Source organism: Scyliorhinus canicula, chromosome 8 (assembly GCF_902713615.1).
Source record: "Scyliorhinus canicula chromosome 8, sScyCan1.1, whole genome shotgun sequence".
Classification (NCBI taxonomy): domain Eukaryota; kingdom Metazoa; phylum Chordata; class Chondrichthyes; order Carcharhiniformes; family Scyliorhinidae; genus Scyliorhinus; species Scyliorhinus canicula.
In genome coordinates this window covers 149,161,632-149,179,343 of record NC_052153.1, presented here as the reverse complement: position 1 = coordinate 149,179,343, position 17,712 = coordinate 149,161,632, and the positions used below count along the sequence as shown (strand labels likewise).

At 44.2% G+C, this 17,712-nt stretch overlaps 1 protein-coding gene across 1 annotated transcript in view; it reads right to left on the bottom strand.

Annotated features, from left to right (window-relative positions):
* Positions 1–17,712, bottom strand: part of gtf2h2 (general transcription factor IIH, polypeptide 2) — a 76,359-nt gene that overhangs the window by 23,539 nt on the left and 35,108 nt on the right. Inside the window, exons 8-11 of the mRNA XM_038805411.1 lie at positions 15,705–15,810; positions 14,634–14,724; positions 7,992–8,079; positions 559–666 (exon numbers count right to left, since the gene is read on the bottom strand). Of these exons, the coding sequence (XP_038661339.1) occupies positions 559–666; positions 7,992–8,079; positions 14,634–14,724; positions 15,705–15,810 (393 nt within the window). The remainder of the gene's footprint in view (positions 1–558; positions 667–7,991; positions 8,080–14,633; positions 14,725–15,704; positions 15,811–17,712) is intronic.

The window sequence follows — 17,712 nt, the reverse complement described above, 5'->3', positions numbered from 1 at the left end:
GTCAGGAGAGGGTTACCCTGGGAGTCCTCAACATCGACTCTGGACCCCATGAAATCTGATGGACTTCAGGTTAAACATGGGCAAGAAAACCTCGTGCTGATTACCATGTACCGGCCACCATCAGCTGATGAATCAGTACTCCTCCATGTTGAACACCACTTGGAGGAAGCATCGAGGGTGGCAAGGGTGCAGAATATACTCTGTGTGGGGGACTTCAATGTCCACCACCAAGAGTGGCTCAGTAGTACCACCAGAGACCAAGCTGGCTGCATCCTAAATGTCATAGCTGCTAGACTGGGACTGAAGAGGTGGTAAGGGAACCAACAAGGGGGAAAAACATACTTGACCTAATCCTTGCCTACATGCCTGCTGCAGATGCATCTATCCAAGGCAGTATTGGTAGAAGTGATCACCACACCGTCCTTGTGGAGACAAAGTCCTGTCTACACATTGAGGATACCCTCCACCATGTTGTGTGGCACCATGCTAAATGGGATAGATACAACATAAAAGAGTTTCATGTAAAAAAGGAAATTAATGGACTGAGAATATACTTACCCATACGAATGAGAGAACACTCTGAATTGGAGTTGGCAGGTGGAGGACTCACATGATAATTAAGAAGCTCTCTAAAATGGCTCTCATCTAAAATAACATGGTATGTACCTATAAAGGGAACACATGAAAAAAATAATCACACATTTAGGAAGTTATGTGGATTAGATTATTTCATTTCTAATCTGTTTTTCTTGGTTTCTTTAAACCACTAAGTGTTACCAAAAGAACAGATGACCCGCTTCAGTGATTTTAAAAAAAAATCACTGCCACGGACAATCTGCCAGCAAAGGATTCACAAGATCCCCTCACCTGCCTGGCATTTCCCCAGAGTGACATAGCTGTTGCAAGAGTAAAACCATGACCAAACATTTACACTGTACACATGGAACTGCATGCTGCTGTATTTTGAGTTTGACTGTAAATACTAGTCTAAAAATCAATGTGTGTAAAATTCGACCCTAGCTTTTCAGGAATCAAATTCCATTGTGAGTATTACTTACCAGCAATTACCATGATTCATTAATTCAAAACGTACACATAGGAACCTTTAGATTTTTCACTCCACCAGTTCTACCTGCAATCTCCCAGCCAATCGACAAGACTAGTGTACACCAGGAGATATAGGAGCAGAATTAGGCCAATGAGCCCATCGAGTCTACTCTGCCATTTGATCATGACTGATATGTTTCTCATCACCATCCTCCTGCCTTCTCCCCGTAATCCCTGATCCCATTTTAAATCATGAACCTATCTATCTATGTCTTAAAGACACTCAGTGATTTAGCCTCCACATCCTTCTCCAGCAATGGGTTCCACTGCAGCAACGAGGTCCATTGATTCACCACCCTCTGGCCGGTGAAATTTCAGTTTTAAAGGATCATTCCTAGAGTCTGAGGCTGTGCCCTCAGGTTCCAGTCTCTCCTACTAGTGGAAACATCTTCGTCATGTCCACTTTATCTAGGCCTCTCAGTATTCTGTAAGTTTCAATGAGATCCTCCTTCATCCTTCTAAATTCCATTGTGTACAGACCCAACTGCTCCTCGTATGACAAGCTCTTCATTCCAGGGATCATTCTTGTCAACCTCCTCTGAATGCTCTCCGTGGCCCAGAATTGTTCACAATATTCCAAATGGAGTCTGACCAGAGCCTTATACAGCCTTAGAGGTCCATCCCCGCCCTTATATTCTAGCCCATAACGAATGCTAACATTGCACTTGCCTTTGTAACTGCCAATTGAACCTACATGTTATTCTTAAAATAATCCTGATCTAGGACTCCCAAGTCCCTTTGTGCTTTAGATTCCTGAAGTCTTTCTCCATTTAAAAAATGGTTTCATCCTCAATTCTTCCAATCAAAGTACATAACCTCATACTTTTCCACATTGTATTCCATCTGCCACTTCTTTGCCCACTCTCCTAGCCTGCCCAAGTCCTCTGCAGCCTCCCTGCTTCCTCAACACTACCTGTCCCTCTACATATATTTGCATCATCTGTAAACTTGGCAACAATGTCCCCAGTTCCTTCTTCAAGATCGTTAATGTAGTACGTGAATAGATGTGATCCCAACACTGAGCCCTGCAGAACACCACTAGTCACCGGCTGCCATCCTAAAAAGGACCCCTTTATCCCCACTTTCTGCCTTCCGCTAGTCAGCCAATCCTCTATCCATGCCACTACCTTGCCCCTAACACCAAGGGCTCTTATCTTGTTTGAAGTCTCTTGTAGGGCACCTTGTCAAAGGCCTTCTGGAAATCCAAATAGATCATGTATACTGGCTCTCCATTGTCTAACTTTGTTACCTCCTCAAAGAATTCTAACAGATTTGTCAAGCATGACCTCCTCTTGACGAAGTTGTGCTAACTCAGCCCTATTTTACCACATGATCTATCACAATGCCTCAAGAAAGATCAAGCATGCAGCTCAACTTAAAATGAAAGTTATAGTATTCGCCAAGTGACTGCCTAATGATTGTGCAGCAAAGAGCTTAATGTTTCTGACAAAATAATTAGAGATGGGGCAAAATATCAAATAAACTAGGAAAGATGCTGAAGAATTCCTGCAGAGGAAGACCGAGCAAGACTCGATGGGCCAAGCAGCCTCCTGCACTGTAAATTCTATGATTCTATTAGTGAAGAAAAGTAACACAATGGGTTAACGAGCATCAGCATAAGGAAATATTATCACTATAGAGCCATCCAACTCATCACCCTCCAAGGAGCAAAGAAAGATGGCATCCAGAATTCAGTGTCATGTGGTGCAAAAGATTCATGAAAAAGTATGATTTCGTACTCTGTCAGAAAACAAAACATTTGCAGCGTCTGCCGACTAAAATATAAATGTAAATCTTGCCACACTCAGAGAGGACTATAGGTTGCTCTCCCCTACGAGAGCTGACTGGTGGTAATTTAACCTGAGGGTCAGCGCACCTCAGGCAAGGTGCATGGTTGAGAAGGTGGGGACTTCTGATAAAAGGAGCAAATTCCATCATTTTGTCATCCAACTGAGTGAGGTAAGAATGCATATTGATTGGCTTGCATTGCGCAATAAACTTTTGACATGCAAAGAACGAAGACCATTACCAAGATTGATGGAAAAAAAACATCCTATAAAGATCATAGGAAGGTGGGATTCACTTTTGTATAATGGACAGCACAAAAATAAAGCTGATTATGATATTCAAGCGCATAGCTTGAGAAAGGTGTTATCGCAAATGTTCTTATGAAAGGCTGGATAGTTAAAGGAAGTTTCAAGAAATGGACCAAAGTATTGTGGAATTTGATACCAGAAGACTGCCCAAAAAATAAAAGAGCTTGTTTGGGAACTTGTTCCAGTCTCATCTTTTCACCAAAGAAGGTCAACCAACATGCACTTTTCCCCAGCAATCTTACAAGTGTTGTTTATCGCTTGGACGCATGTATAAATATAACTCTCAAGGACAGTATCCAAAAAGATGTGGAACAATTGCATGCTTGAAGTTGAAAAACATTCACTAAGGTTGGAAATATCCCAGCATCCTCACTGGCAACATTATGTCAATGGGTCATAGCTGCGTGAAACAAACTTGATCCCACTATTATCAAAAAAACAAATGCTAAGAATATCGAATGTACTCGATGGTACCAAGGACGATTACTTTTGGAATGATTATACCGAACGTACATGGGAACATAGGAGCAAGAATAGGTAATTCAGCCCCTCCAGCCTGCTCCACTATTCAACTAGATCATGGCTGATCTACCTTAATGCCATTTTACCACGCTATCCTATTTCCCTGATGTCATGGGTATTTAGAAATCTACCAATCTCAGTCTTGAACATACATAATGACAGAGCTACCACAGCCCTCTGGAGTAGAGAATTCCAAAACTTCACTAGCCTCTGAGTAAACAAACTCCTCCTCTTCTCATCCCTAAATGGCTTGCCCCTTATTCTGAAACGGTGTCCCCCTAGTTATAGAACTTTCCCCACTCTATCCTGCAGAAATACCTTTTCTGCAACTACACTGTCTAGCCCTTTGAGAATCTGTAAGTTTCAATTAGGTGACCTCTCATTGAAATACTCTGCACCTCCTACCAAAGTGGCGAACCCTTCCTCCAAATACAAATCCCTCACCTTGACCAGCCCCACTTCCCTCCACCTCCTGTATACACTATCCATCCATCCCCGGCTCAAACCCGTGAATTAATAAGAATCAGAGTGGTATTCTTTTTTTTACTTTATCGCACTGCAAAGGTCTTTTTTGGGCCCAAATTAAGCATTGGATTGGATTGGATTGGATTTGTTTATTGTCACGTGTACCGAGGTACAGTGAAAAGTATTTTTCTGCAAGCAGCTCAACAGATCATTAAGTACATGGAAGAAAAGGGAATTAAACAAAATTCATGCCTGTCAAACCCTCAAAAACATTACTCAGGTAAAAGTGGACTCTGTGGTTTTCGCTTTAAAATATTGGTCTCAAAAATTTGACTTTTACTCAAGTAAATTTCATCGATTTGATTGGGTATGGGAAAGAATATATTACATGACTAAACTATTTTTTTTTTAAAAAGCATTTATAATGCAATACTGACAATGGTCAGAGATGTTCAGTGCAAGTAATTTACTTAAATATTTAAAGTTGAGCAGTCACAGAAGTAAACTAGAATATTAGAAAACATAAACATCTCCTTTTGTTGCATGGAAGGAAAGAATCATTACACAAACCGATTTTCACCAAGAAGGCATTTTTCATACAAGGTAAAAACATTCAGAGGCAGCTGACAAACTAAATTCACCACAGAAACATAGAAAATAGGAGCAGGAGTGGGTCCGTTGAGCTTGCTCCACGTTTCAATGTGATCATGGCTGATCATCAGTCTCAGTAACCCTCTTCTGCTTTTCCCACATATCCTTTGATCCATTTAGCCCCTTCTTGAAAACATGCAATGTTTTGGCCTCAACTGCTTTCTGTGGTAGCCAATTCCAGAGCCTCACCACTCTCTGGGTGAAGAAACCTCTCTTCATTTCAGCCCATATCCATAGTCTATGACCTCTGGTTCTGGATATCCCCACTATCAGGAACAGCCTTCCTGCATGTACCCTGTCTAGTCTTGTTAGAATTTTATGAATTTCTATTAGATCCACCCTCATTCTTCTGAACTCCAACAAATATAATACTTTTTTTTTAGATTTAGAGTATCCAATTGTTTTTTTTCCCAATTAAGGGGCAATTTAGCGTGGACAATTCGCCTACCCTGCACATCCTTCTGGGTTGTAGGGGTGAGACCCATGCAATCACGAGGAAAATGTGCAAACTCCACACAGACAGCGACCCGGGGCCAGGATAAAACTCGGGTCCTCGGTGCCGTGAGGCAGCAGTGCTAACCACTGCACCACCATGCTGCCCCCAACGAATACAATCCTTTTTTTAATTTAGAGTACCCAATTCATTTTTTCCAATTAAGGAGCAATTTAGCATAGCCAATCCACCTAATCTGCACATCTTTGGGCTGTGGGGACGAAACCCACGCAAACAAGGGGAGAATGTGCAAACTCCACACGGACAGTGACCCAGAGCCAGGATTGAACCTGGGACCTCAGCGCCGTGAGGCTACAGGGCTAACCCACTGCACCACCGTGTTACCCACGAATACAATCCTAACCGACTCAATCTCACCTCATATGTCAGTCCTGCCATCCCAAGAATCAGTCTGGTAAACTTTCTCCACACTCCCTCCATAGTAAGAACATCCTTCCTCAGATAAGGAGACCAAAACTGGACACAAGGGGTCCGATTCACCGACCTTCACGCTGGGTGGGAGAATCGCGGGAGTGCCAGGCGAATCACACCACGCCGCCCTGGCATCCGCACGCGATTCTTCTCCCCCCCAAACGGCGTGTCGCGTTTTACGACAGGCCGCTCGGAAAATTGCCGCTCCGGTCGAGCGACGATTCTCCGGCCCGTATGGGCCGAGTGGCCTGCATAACATGACCGGTTCACGCCGGCGCCAACCACACCTGGTCGCTGCCAGCGTGGGCAGCGCGCGACCGCTGCGTGTGGGGCCTGTGGGGGGTGGAGGGAGAATCAAACACCAGGGGGGTGCTCAGGAGGGGTCTGGCCCACGATCGGTGCCCACCGATCGTCGGGCCAGCATCTCTAAAAGACGCACTCCTTTCCCTCCACCGCCCCGCAAGATCATTCCTCCATGTCTTGCGGGGCAGCGGAGGGGAAGACGGCAACCGCGCATGCGCGGGTGACGGCAGTTAGGCGCCGCCGGCCATGTCATTCAGGCGGCGCCCCGCTTTGACGCAAGCGTCAAGGCCGGGCGCCTGAGATTGACGCCCGCCACTCCTAGCCCCCTGGGGGTGGGAGAATAGGGGGCGAGGAGCGGCCTCCGATGCCGGAGTGAAACACTCCGGTTTTCACTCCGTCGTCGGCACTTTATCTCCCTTTGGGAGAATCGCGCCCAATAATCCAGCTGTGGCCTCACCAAGGCCCTGTATAATTGCAGCAAGACATCCGTACTCCTGCACTCAAATGTTCTCACTTTGCTGCCAACATACCACTGCCTTCTTTATCACCTGCAGCACCTGCATGCTTACCATCAGTGACTGGTGCAAGAGGTTGCATTGCACATTTCGCTTTCTTAATTTATAGCCATTCAAATAATAATCTGCCTTCCTGTTTTTGCTACCAACATGGATAAGCTCACATTTATCCAAATTATAGTGCATCTGCCATTCATTTGCCCATTCACTCAACGTGTCCGAATCACACAGAATCATCTCTTCATCTTCCTCACAGCTCACCTTCCCACCCAGATTTGTGTCATCTGCAAATCTGAGGGGATATTTGGTTCTCTCATCCAAATTATTAATACAGATTGTGAATAGCTGGGGTCTTAGCACCAATCCCTGCATTAGTCACTGCTTGTCATTCAAAAAAAGACCAGATTATTCTTACTTTTTGTTTCTTGTCTGCCAACCAGTTTCTATTCATCTCAATGTACTCCCCCCAATCCCATCTGCTTTAATTTTACCCGCTAATCTCTCATGTGGGACCTTGTAGAAAGCCTTCTGAAAGTCCAAATTTCCTACATCCACTGCCTCCCCTCATCAACTCTACTAGTTACATCCTTGAAGAATTCCAGTAGATTTGTCAAGCATGGTTATCCTTTTGTAAATGCATGCGAATTCTGTCCGATTCTATCACTGTTTTCCAAGTGCTCTGCTGTAAATCACCCTAATTAACTTCTTTACCACATATATACAAACAATTAATAAAACAAGGACAGGATGGCATGTGGCACAGTGGTTAACATTGCTGCCTAAGGCGGGGAGGACCCGGGTTCGAATCCTGGCCCTAGGTCACTGTCCATGTGGAGTTTGCACATTCTCCCCGTGTCTGCGTGGGTTTCACCCCCACAAGCTAAATATGTGCAGGTTAGGTGGATTGCCCATGCTAAATTGCTTCTTCATTTTCAAAGAAAAAATTGGGTACTCTAAATTTATTTAAAAAAAATAAAATAACAATTTTTTAGTTCCTCCTTTTCTAAAAACATTGATACCTACAGCTTCCGCTGACCTTCCCATACAAGAATACAGGCTTTTTTTTGGCAGGCGCTTTGAGCACATGTGATATGGTAGCTGAGCCCAGTTCTCTAATTATTTGACATTCAGGCACCCACTTTCAATTGAAGTTTCTGGATATCAACCAGAAGCAGGAAACCACCCCAAATTTCTTCTTCATAAACAAAGAGCATGGATAACAATTGTGGTGCACTTCCAACTGCCCTGGCTGCAATCAGGTAAGTGAGCCAAAGTTGGTCTGCATTGTTCAGCCACTCGTTGCCTTAAAGATTGAGATTAGATGGAGGTTTAAAAGCAAGCACTTAAAAATATTTATCATTTTCTTTTCTAATTCTTAACAAGAGTTGGATAGTTTAGATTACCTACCACCAGTCTCGCGGGTGAGAACAGTGCAAACACGAACTTCTGCCGACAGACCAATCACAGACACTCTGATTTTAGCAATCTTCAAGCACTTCACAAAGTAAAAAAGATCAATTAGCATTGTGGTATCAAAAATCTTGAAATAGGCAATGATGATCTAAGAAATTACAGTGAAATAAATTTTCTTCTCCATTTTTCTACTAGTTCTTTTTCCTCCTTATCTTCAAGGCATTGACTTGTGACGGAGACAGTAACCAGCTTCCATAGTGGTCCTCCTTTGTGTATAAAAGCATGCTATTCAACCACAGCAAATATCATAGTTGAGTGAGTATTATTCTCCCTCACAATTCATATCCAGCAAAGATGTGCCAGATAGTAATCAGGAGTGGAATCCCTGCTCAATTTTCTCCCCCGATTCATGGCTTTCAAGCCAAATGTAGCATCATCACCCCAGACAACATCTTTAATAATAATAATCTTTATTGTCACAAGTAGGCTTACATTATCATTGTAATGATGTTACTGTGAAAAGCCCCAAGTCGCCACATTCCAACGCCTGTTCAGGTAGACAGAGGGAGAATGCAGAATATCCAAATTGCCTAACAGCATGGGTTTCGGGACTTGTGGGAGGAAACCCACGCAGACACAAGGAGAACATGCAGACTCTGCACAGACAGTGAACCAAGCCGGGAATCGAACTGGGGACCCTGGCGCTGTGAAGCAACAGTGCTAATCACTGTGCTACCGTGCCACCCATAACTCAACACAAAGCAAGTAACCAAGTCTCTTGAAAATTTATTACAATCCTGGACCAGACCAGTTGTTAGGATACCGGACAGAAACCCCAATGTTTTATTTAATTAATAAGACTGTGAGGAAAGGATACTTCCCTCCAGGAGTGACTCCACGCACAAATAGGAATATGGTATATTAATACAAACATGGCAGTTTATTACTACCACAGTACTAACCTAACTTTATCATACAAGAAAATAGCTTACAATTACCAGTTAAACAATGCTTAACAATAAGAGGAAATACTTTTAACTTTTAACTGATATCTTTTTATCTCCAATCAAGCAAAAAACATCTCTGGTCAAAACCCACTTTAAATACAGTCAGCAGACCAAGTATACTTGCTGAATAGAGATGTCTTGGCTAAACTGCTTTGAGAGAGAGAGATTCTTCAGGAACCAGCTTCCAGATTCTTGCTCATGTCCAACTTACTCCAGTTGGACTTACCAGCATTTGACAAAAAGTATCTGTTCTGTTCACAGTCAAATCTTTAACTCATTGTTTTCATAAGCTGCTAGTCTGTTTATAGAAAAATTTAAACTAAACTCAACACCTAACTGCTTCAGACCTTGGCTCTTCCCATTAATCACATCATCTCTATCCCACTAACTGGGTTATGACCATTTGGCTATGGCTAGACACAATGTCTACTCCTCAGGGAACATTTTTTCTTTAAACAAAATTCCATTAGCCCTACTTCGGCAAACAATATCCATGGCTGGAATGAATTATGATCTTATCTTTATGATATTTTAATTGCACCTTTGTAGCCCCATAGTTTAGCTGCCTCACAAACCAGGATTTAAACAAAAACATGACTGCAGCAGTCAGATACACACCAGCCCATGCTTTGAATCATTACTGCACCAGATATATATGAAATTCCAACATTCATTACAATTCCACTTATCGAAGAAGCCATAGAATGAGGAAAATATTTAAATTGCATATCCGCCAGCTTTTAAAGAGCTACTCTCAGTCCCATTCCCAGCCCTTCCCCCACATTGCTATTCCAAAATGACAACAATCCACCTTGGGCAGAGAACAGAACATGGGGTGAATTTTGTGTTGCCCGGCGATGGGTAGAAGTCTGACAAGGATAATTCCCGTCCCTGCCTTTGAAAGGCACCCAACAATGAGTCTTTCCTCCAATTAGTGGGCGCCCAGCTGGACATCGGCCAACTGTAAGTTCTTTAATGGTTCAAATGTGGGGTTGCCTACTGCATTGCCAAGCGCAGGAGGCATCATGATTCAGATGTGCCAATCTGCATTGCAACCAGGGTTTGAGCAGGGTGGGAGAAGAGAATGGTTTCTCACACTTATTCGCTGGCAAAAGAATATTGAGAAAATGCTGGCTCCTGACAAAGTTCATATTGGCCACACATTTGAAGGCAAGATTGAAGCACAGCATCGTCATTACAATGTCCTGGGGCAGCACGGTGGTGCAGTGGATTAGCCCTACTGCCTCGCGGTGCCGAGATCCCAGGTTTGATCCAGGCTCTGGGTCACTGTCCGTGTGGAGTTTGCCCATTCTCCCAGTGTTTGCGTGGGTTTCGCCCCCAGAACCCAAAAATGTGCAGGCTAGGTGGATTGGCCACACTAATTTGCCCTTAATTTGAAAAAACGAATTAGGTCCTCTCAATCAGTGTTTTTCAAAGTCGGGGGCGCAACCCGTGGGTGGGTCGCGGGCGAGTGTCGGGTGGGTCGCGGAACCGTTGTCCGCGGCGCTCTTGATCGCGCAAATCCCCGCGCAGCAGCCGGCTTTTCATAACGCAATGCGACCGAATTGTACTTTTAACGTGGTCGTGGCTGCTTGGAGCCGGCTTTTCATAATGCCGGCTGCAAGAGGCCGCGACCATGTTAAAAAAAAATTGGCCGCATTGCGCATGATGATCGGCACGCATGCGCATTCCATGAATATGTAAAAAAAATTCGGCCGCATTCCGCGTGCTCATCGATAATCGGGCACGCATGCGCAGTGTGGCCGCTATTTTTTTTAAAAACGGTTGCAGCTTTTTGTTTCACAAGTTCTGTAGTGGTTTTTATTCATTTATTTTATTCATTTTATTTATTTATTTTTCATTTATTTTATTCATTTTATTTTTTTTACAAGTTCGGGGGGGGGTTTATTTGATAAAACTTTACAGGAATAAAATGCAGAACTTTGGACAGATGGAGACTCCATACTTTCCAACACCAGAATACTTCACCTTCATCCAACAGGTTCCATTGGAGGAGCGTGTACGAGGGCCAAAGGGACCCAAAACCATTTCCTCCATTTTTGGCAGCAGCAAACAAGGTAAGAGAAAATGGTGGGTCGTGCAGGTCGGCCGGCGTGGGTCACGAGGGTCGGCTGGCGTGGGTTGGGTCCCGAAGGTTGGCCGGTTGGTAAAAATGGGTCCCCGGAAAAAAAGTTTGAAGAACACTGCTCTAAATTTACTTATTTATTTAAATTTCCAGTACCCAATTCTTTTTTTTTCCACATAAGGGGCAATTTAGCATGGCCAATCCACCTAACCTGTACATCTTTGGGTTGTGGGACTGAAACCCACTCAGACACAGGGAGAATGTGCAAACTCCACACAGACAGTGACCCAGGGCCGGGATTCAAACCCGGGTCCTCACTGCAGCAGTCCCAGTGCTAACCACTGTGCTGCCCTGGGTACTCTAAATTTATTTTTTAAAACATTACAATGTCCTATTTCATTTCCAGGAGAGGCGGTGCATGGTGAGAGGGAAAGGACATCCCAACCTGATCATATTCATACTACTATAGGAGGTGGCCCTGGAGCTAAAGGCCCAGGGGCCCATCACTGGGGCTGATCCATTGTCTGAGGAAAGGTTGGAAGAACTTCCCTGGCAGTAAGATTCCAAGAGCACATTGCTCACCTGGTAAATTGTGCTTCAGAAGGGGTGGGGACAACAGTCTTGGAAACTAAGGAAGTTGTCAGGAAAGTGGCATTGATGAATTTGATCTGTGGAGGCGGGTGTGGAGGCCTGCACAATTCAGGGAACATGGTCTAGGCTAACCCACTGCGCCTCGAGCCACCCTTCATTAGCTTTGTTAACATAAGAGCAGCACGGTAGCGCAGTGGGTTAGCACTGCGGCCTCACGGCGCCGAGGTCCCAAGTTCGATCCCGGCTCTGGGTCACTGTCCGTGAATTGGGTAAAAAAAATGAATTGGGTACTCTAAATTTTTTTTTAAAGCTTTGCTAACAAGATTAAAAGCTTATTAATTTGTTTTAAAATGGCGGATGGGGGGCAGCGGCACGTGGCTCAGTGGTTACCACTGCTGCCTACGGCCAGAGGACCCGGGTTCGATCCCGGGTCACTGTCTGTGTGGAGTTTGCACATTCTCCGTGTCTGCATGGGTTTCACCCCCACAACCCGAAGATGTGCAGGTTAGGTGGATTGGCCACGCTAAATTGCCCCATCATTGGAAAAAATAATAATTGGATACTCTAAATTTATTTTAAAAAACAAAATGGGGGATGGGCTCGGCGGTCAGCGGCGCCCAAATTATGTATTATGACAGACTAGCAGGGGGCAGCATGGTGGCGTAGTGGGTCAGCCCTGCAGCCTCACTTTATCTTCACTCTTTGATTTCTCCTCTTGCCTTAACTTGTGACTTTGCAACCTTGTTACTGCACAATCCGGAAAAAATCACAGGCTATTGGTCGTTCAACACTTCAGTTGTCTGATTTTCCACTGGCTTATCAACCACAGTAGGCATCACTCCCACCTGCGATCCTGGTATATCATTACCCAAGTATGGTTCCCTTACCGGCCTCCCTGAACAGGCGCTGGAATGTGGCGATTAGGGGCTTTTCACAGTAACTTCATTGAAGCCTACTTGTGACAATAAGCAATTATTATTATTATGATAAACTGTACCCCTGGACAAGATAGTTTCTCTATTACTCCTACTACCACTTCACCACTCTTCACTGGACTTTCCAACCTTACCTTATATAATGGAACACTACTCTTCTCACCCTGAATTCCACATATGACTACCTTTTCTGGCAATATTCCTCCCAAACTTCATAACTCCTCATCTCTTACCATCAAAGATTGACTAGCTCCCGTAATCTCTTGAAATTTGGACTTCTTTACCTATTCCTCCTGATACACATGAGTAAACTTTACCCACACAAGTAAATTCTTTAAAGAGATCTGGCACCTTCTTATCAATCACTTCTTCATCAGGCTATACAATCTTTTGCACCTCCCTCACTTCACTTGGGATTTTCTTTACCACTTTAACAAACCCCACTGACTTCTCCTGTTTTATCACATCAGCCTTCCCAGTGCTTTTTTTCAACCACCAACACTGAGTTTACATGGCCTAGGTTATTACAGTGAAAACATTTGAAACTTTTCATTTGTCTTCCACCCTCCTGGATTTCTTTTTTAATCTGAGGTACACTATCTTTATTATCTCCCATCATCAGATCCGCTTTACCTCTACCACTTCAGTATTTCTCTTTTCCCCAGTTTTTATCCCTCACGGGCTGAAACTGATGTCGGAAACCAAGCTTTGATTTCTGAACTAATTCATAATCATCTGCTATTTCTGCTGCTAACCTCACAGTTTTAACCCTCTGCTCTTCCACATGAGCCCCCAATTTATTACGGCCAGGTTTTAGAGAACCCCAAAGTATATCATGGAGTTCACCTGACCCACAGCCTTTGGTTATGGGGACCACAAGGGCCCACTTTACAGATGTGATGCAACAGAGAACTAAAAATATCTTTAAACAAAACAACATTTATTCTATGAATCCAGTTAACATTTTATAAACGCACAGTAAACAGTTTATCAACTACCAACACATGTAACTCCACAGATACAATACTCTATAGATAACCCTTAATAACTTCCCAAACAACATCCATAAGTTAAATAAAGACAGCTGGTTTAAATTCTCTACAGAAACAGGCATTACTTTGAAATCATCAATGATCTGGAGACATTCTTTAGCTTGTAGAGAGAGAGATCATTCCATAGCTGCTTGCTTTAAATGCAGCTATCCACCTCTGAAAAACGAAACTAAAAACACATTGCAGCTCCCAGCTCAAAACGAAAGTGAAAGAAATATCTACACCCACACACTGACATCACTGAAGCTATTTGATAAACACCCATTTCTTAAAGGAACATCCACCTGACAAGGTTCAAAACTGGATGACATGACGCAAAACTTACACATGCACAGAATGGCAGCAGTCCCAATTACTGCACGTAAAATTCACCCCTGGATCTTCTAGAAGTGAAAAACTAGCTCAGGTTGAGTCACCCTTCAACTTTCTTTCTAATAATAACAATATTTTATTATTGTCACAAGTACGCTTACATTAACACCGGAATGATGCTACTGTGAAAATACCCCCGTTGCCATTCTTTGGCGCCTGTTCGGGTGCACAGAGGGATAATTCAGAATGTCCAAGTCATCTAACAGCACGTCTTTTGGAACTTGTGGGAGGAAACCGGAGCAGCCGGAGGAAACCCACGTCAGACAAGGGGCGAACGTGCAGACTCCACACAGTGTGATCCAAGCAGGAATCAAACCCGGGACGCTGGCGCTGTGAAGCAACAGTGCTAACCACTGTGCTAATGTGCCGCCCCTGTACAGTTGCCCTGTGAAAGTGTCCATCCAAACTAATCACATCCCCTGCAAATAACACTTGCTAATGGGGAATATGCCACATGAAGAATCTAAATCAGGAAACCAGGTTCTGGGATGCTAACGTGCAAAAATAAGATACTTCCGACACACGTGAACTGCCACGTCAGGTACACAAGAGTTACTTTCATCTTTTCGGATCAAAATATATGAAGCATTTACCTTAATAAGGTCATAAATGTTGGATGGGTCACATGTTGTGAGGCTGCTAAAAATGACAAGTATTTCACGACTAGTGTGTCCTGGCATGTGCCTTTTGGGGAGAAAAATCATAAATTTTTAAAAAATATTTTTATTAAGGCATTTGTGTAAACAGTAAAACCAAAGAAACACAAGAGCAAAAACAAACAGAATCATAATAAATAATTAACTAACCAGCACCCCAACCTCCCTGCCATTCCCCTCCTCATTCCCCGCCTTCCACATTTTAGCCTCTTTATCTCATCCCCCCCCCCGGTTTTGGTGGCTACGAGTCCCTGCATTCCAACAAAATCAGTCTCCGGGCTAGTCAAGAGGCAAAGCCAGAACATCGGCCTCTCTTGCCCCGCCCGCCCCACACTCCAAATATTGCCATTTCTGGAATCGGGACCACCTACACCCTCAACACCTCGGACATTACATGTCCGCGAACCCCTGCCAGAACCCCTTCAGTTTCGGACATGCCCAAAACATGTGGACATGGTTCTCGGGCCTCCATGCGCACCACCTACACCTATCCTCTACCCCTCAAAAGAACCTGCTCATCCTAGCCACTGTCATGTGCGCCCTATGAACTACCTTAAACTGGATAAGGCTGAGCCTTGCACACGGCGAGGACGCATTCACCCTCCTCAGCGTCTCCTCCCACAACCCTGCCTCCATTACCCACCCTCCAGTTCCTCCTCCCATTTTGGTTTGACTTCCCCTATCGGGGCTCCCTCCCAGTGCATTAGGTCCTTATAAATCTCGGACATCTTGCCCACTCCTTCCCTCGATAGCACCTTGTCCTGCAATCCCAATGGCGGCACACCGGGAAAGGATGGCAACTGCTTCCTCAAAAAGTCCCAGATTGAGAAAAATCAAATATATGATGCACCTGTGCCAATCTGGTCCAAAATCATAGTAAAAATATAGCTCAAATCAGCTTGGGTGAAAAAACAGAATGCAAACAGGAAAACAGAAAAACAAAGGATGGCGGGTGGGGAGGAGAGTGGAAAGGCAAAAGGTTGTTAACAAACTTCCAAAAACACTTACTTCAAAATCTCCATGGCCAAGGTAAGTGAATTGTAAAGTGAAGGTTCCCCACTGCATGACACACCTACAGCTTTTTTTAAGGCTTCTTTATGCTTCTTTGGATTTCCTATGACAATGACAAAGCCATGACCTCAATGCTAAGGATTAGGAACCATTATGTCTCCAAGAAATGAAATATTAGAATTGTTCCTGCATTTGATACAATTTTTTTAATAAGAAGCTGCAAGATAGCAGTGAATCCACTTGGTCTACGTAGCATGGTGGTTAGCACTGTTGCTTCACAGCGCCAGGGACCCGGGTTCCCGGCTTGGGTCAGTGTGTGGAGTCTGCACGTTCGCCCCTTGTCTGACGTGGGTTTCCTCCGGCTGCTCCGGTTTCCTCCCACAAAAGTCCTGAAAGACGTGCTTGTTAGATGAATTGGACATTCTGAATTCTCCAAGTCTGGTCACAGGGTTCTAGGTCAAGGGTTGCCAGGTCACATGGAGCAGTATTATCCAAGAAAATTACAATTGTTCCCTTTACAATTGATACAAGCTCTTAAGGATGTTTGTTTGAAAAAGTCGTTTCGAAACAATTACAGACTCCATGTACATTTTATAAAGAATTTACAAATTTTCTTGACTGCACTGCTTCCAGGTCAAAGGGCATCATTTTATGTAATTTACCCGAATAACTTTGTGACAGGGCACAAATATACCACGCAAGACCAAATATGAAGAAATAGTTGGAAGCAAAATAATTCTGGAAATGTACGCAAGGGCTTATTTTCCTTTTTTATATACATTTAGAGTACCCAATTATTTTTTCCCCAATTAAGGGGCAATTTAGTGTGGCCAATCCACCACACCTGCACATCTTTGGGTTGCGAGTGTGAAACCAACGCAGACACTGGGAGAGAATGTGCAAACTCCACACAGATGTATGCAAGAGCTGACCAAATGGGATATAGATCTTTCTGAAACACATCGTATAGTTAGAAGTTTACTTTGATGCTATGCACTCTAGTCATAATGTTTGAGAGGTATATTTCAATAATTCTATTCACAAAGTAGGCAGGGAAATGTGCTCAAGACTAGAAGAGCTGAGTACTAGGTTTCAGCTCTTTTGACTCTTCAGCAAGTTTTAAAATCTAATTTTTAAAAAAACATTTTATTAACGCACTTGCAATTTTCTAACAACAAATACAAATGTAAACATAACTCAGTAGATAACAATCCCCCCCAACCAACAACCATACCCAGCCAACATGGCTTATACACACAATTCCTCAGTCCCTCCTCCTCCTCTCGCTGATCAAGCCTAAACTAAACTAACTCCCCCTACACCCCCCGCTACATTCCCTAACTCTAACTCTTCTTCCCCCCCCCCGCTACATTCCCTAACTCTAACTCTTCTTCCCCCCCCCCCCCCAAAATTCGACAGACAGTTGCCACCTCCCAACATTGAACCTCTTAGGGCGACCTTAATTTTCTCAAGCATGAGAAACCCAGCAATGTCGCTAAGCTATTTTGGGGGCTCTGAGTCCCTACATGCCAATAAGATCCGAGGGACTTAGTCGCCGGGCTACCAGGAAGGCAAAGGCGAAAACGTCAGCCTCTCTTGTCCTCTGGACTCCGGGTCCCCCGACACTCCAAAAATCGCCACCTCTGGACTCGGTGCCACCCTTGACTTTAATACAGTGGACATGACACGGCAAATCCCTGCCAGATTCCCCCAAGCTTTGGACATGCCCAAAACATGTGGACATGATTTGCGAGCCCTCCCGCACACCACCCACACCTATCCTCCACCCCATCAAAGAACCTGCTCATCCGGGCCACCATCGTGTGTGCCCGGTGGATCACCTTAAATTACATCATGCTGAGCCTGGCACATGATGAGGACGTGTTCACTCTACTCGAGAGCATCCTCCCACGAACAGTCCAAAGATGTGCAGGAAAAGGACAGCTGCTGTTTGAGATGGAGGGAGACAACGTAGTTACTGCGGTGGGGAAGCAGGTGGTCTGTT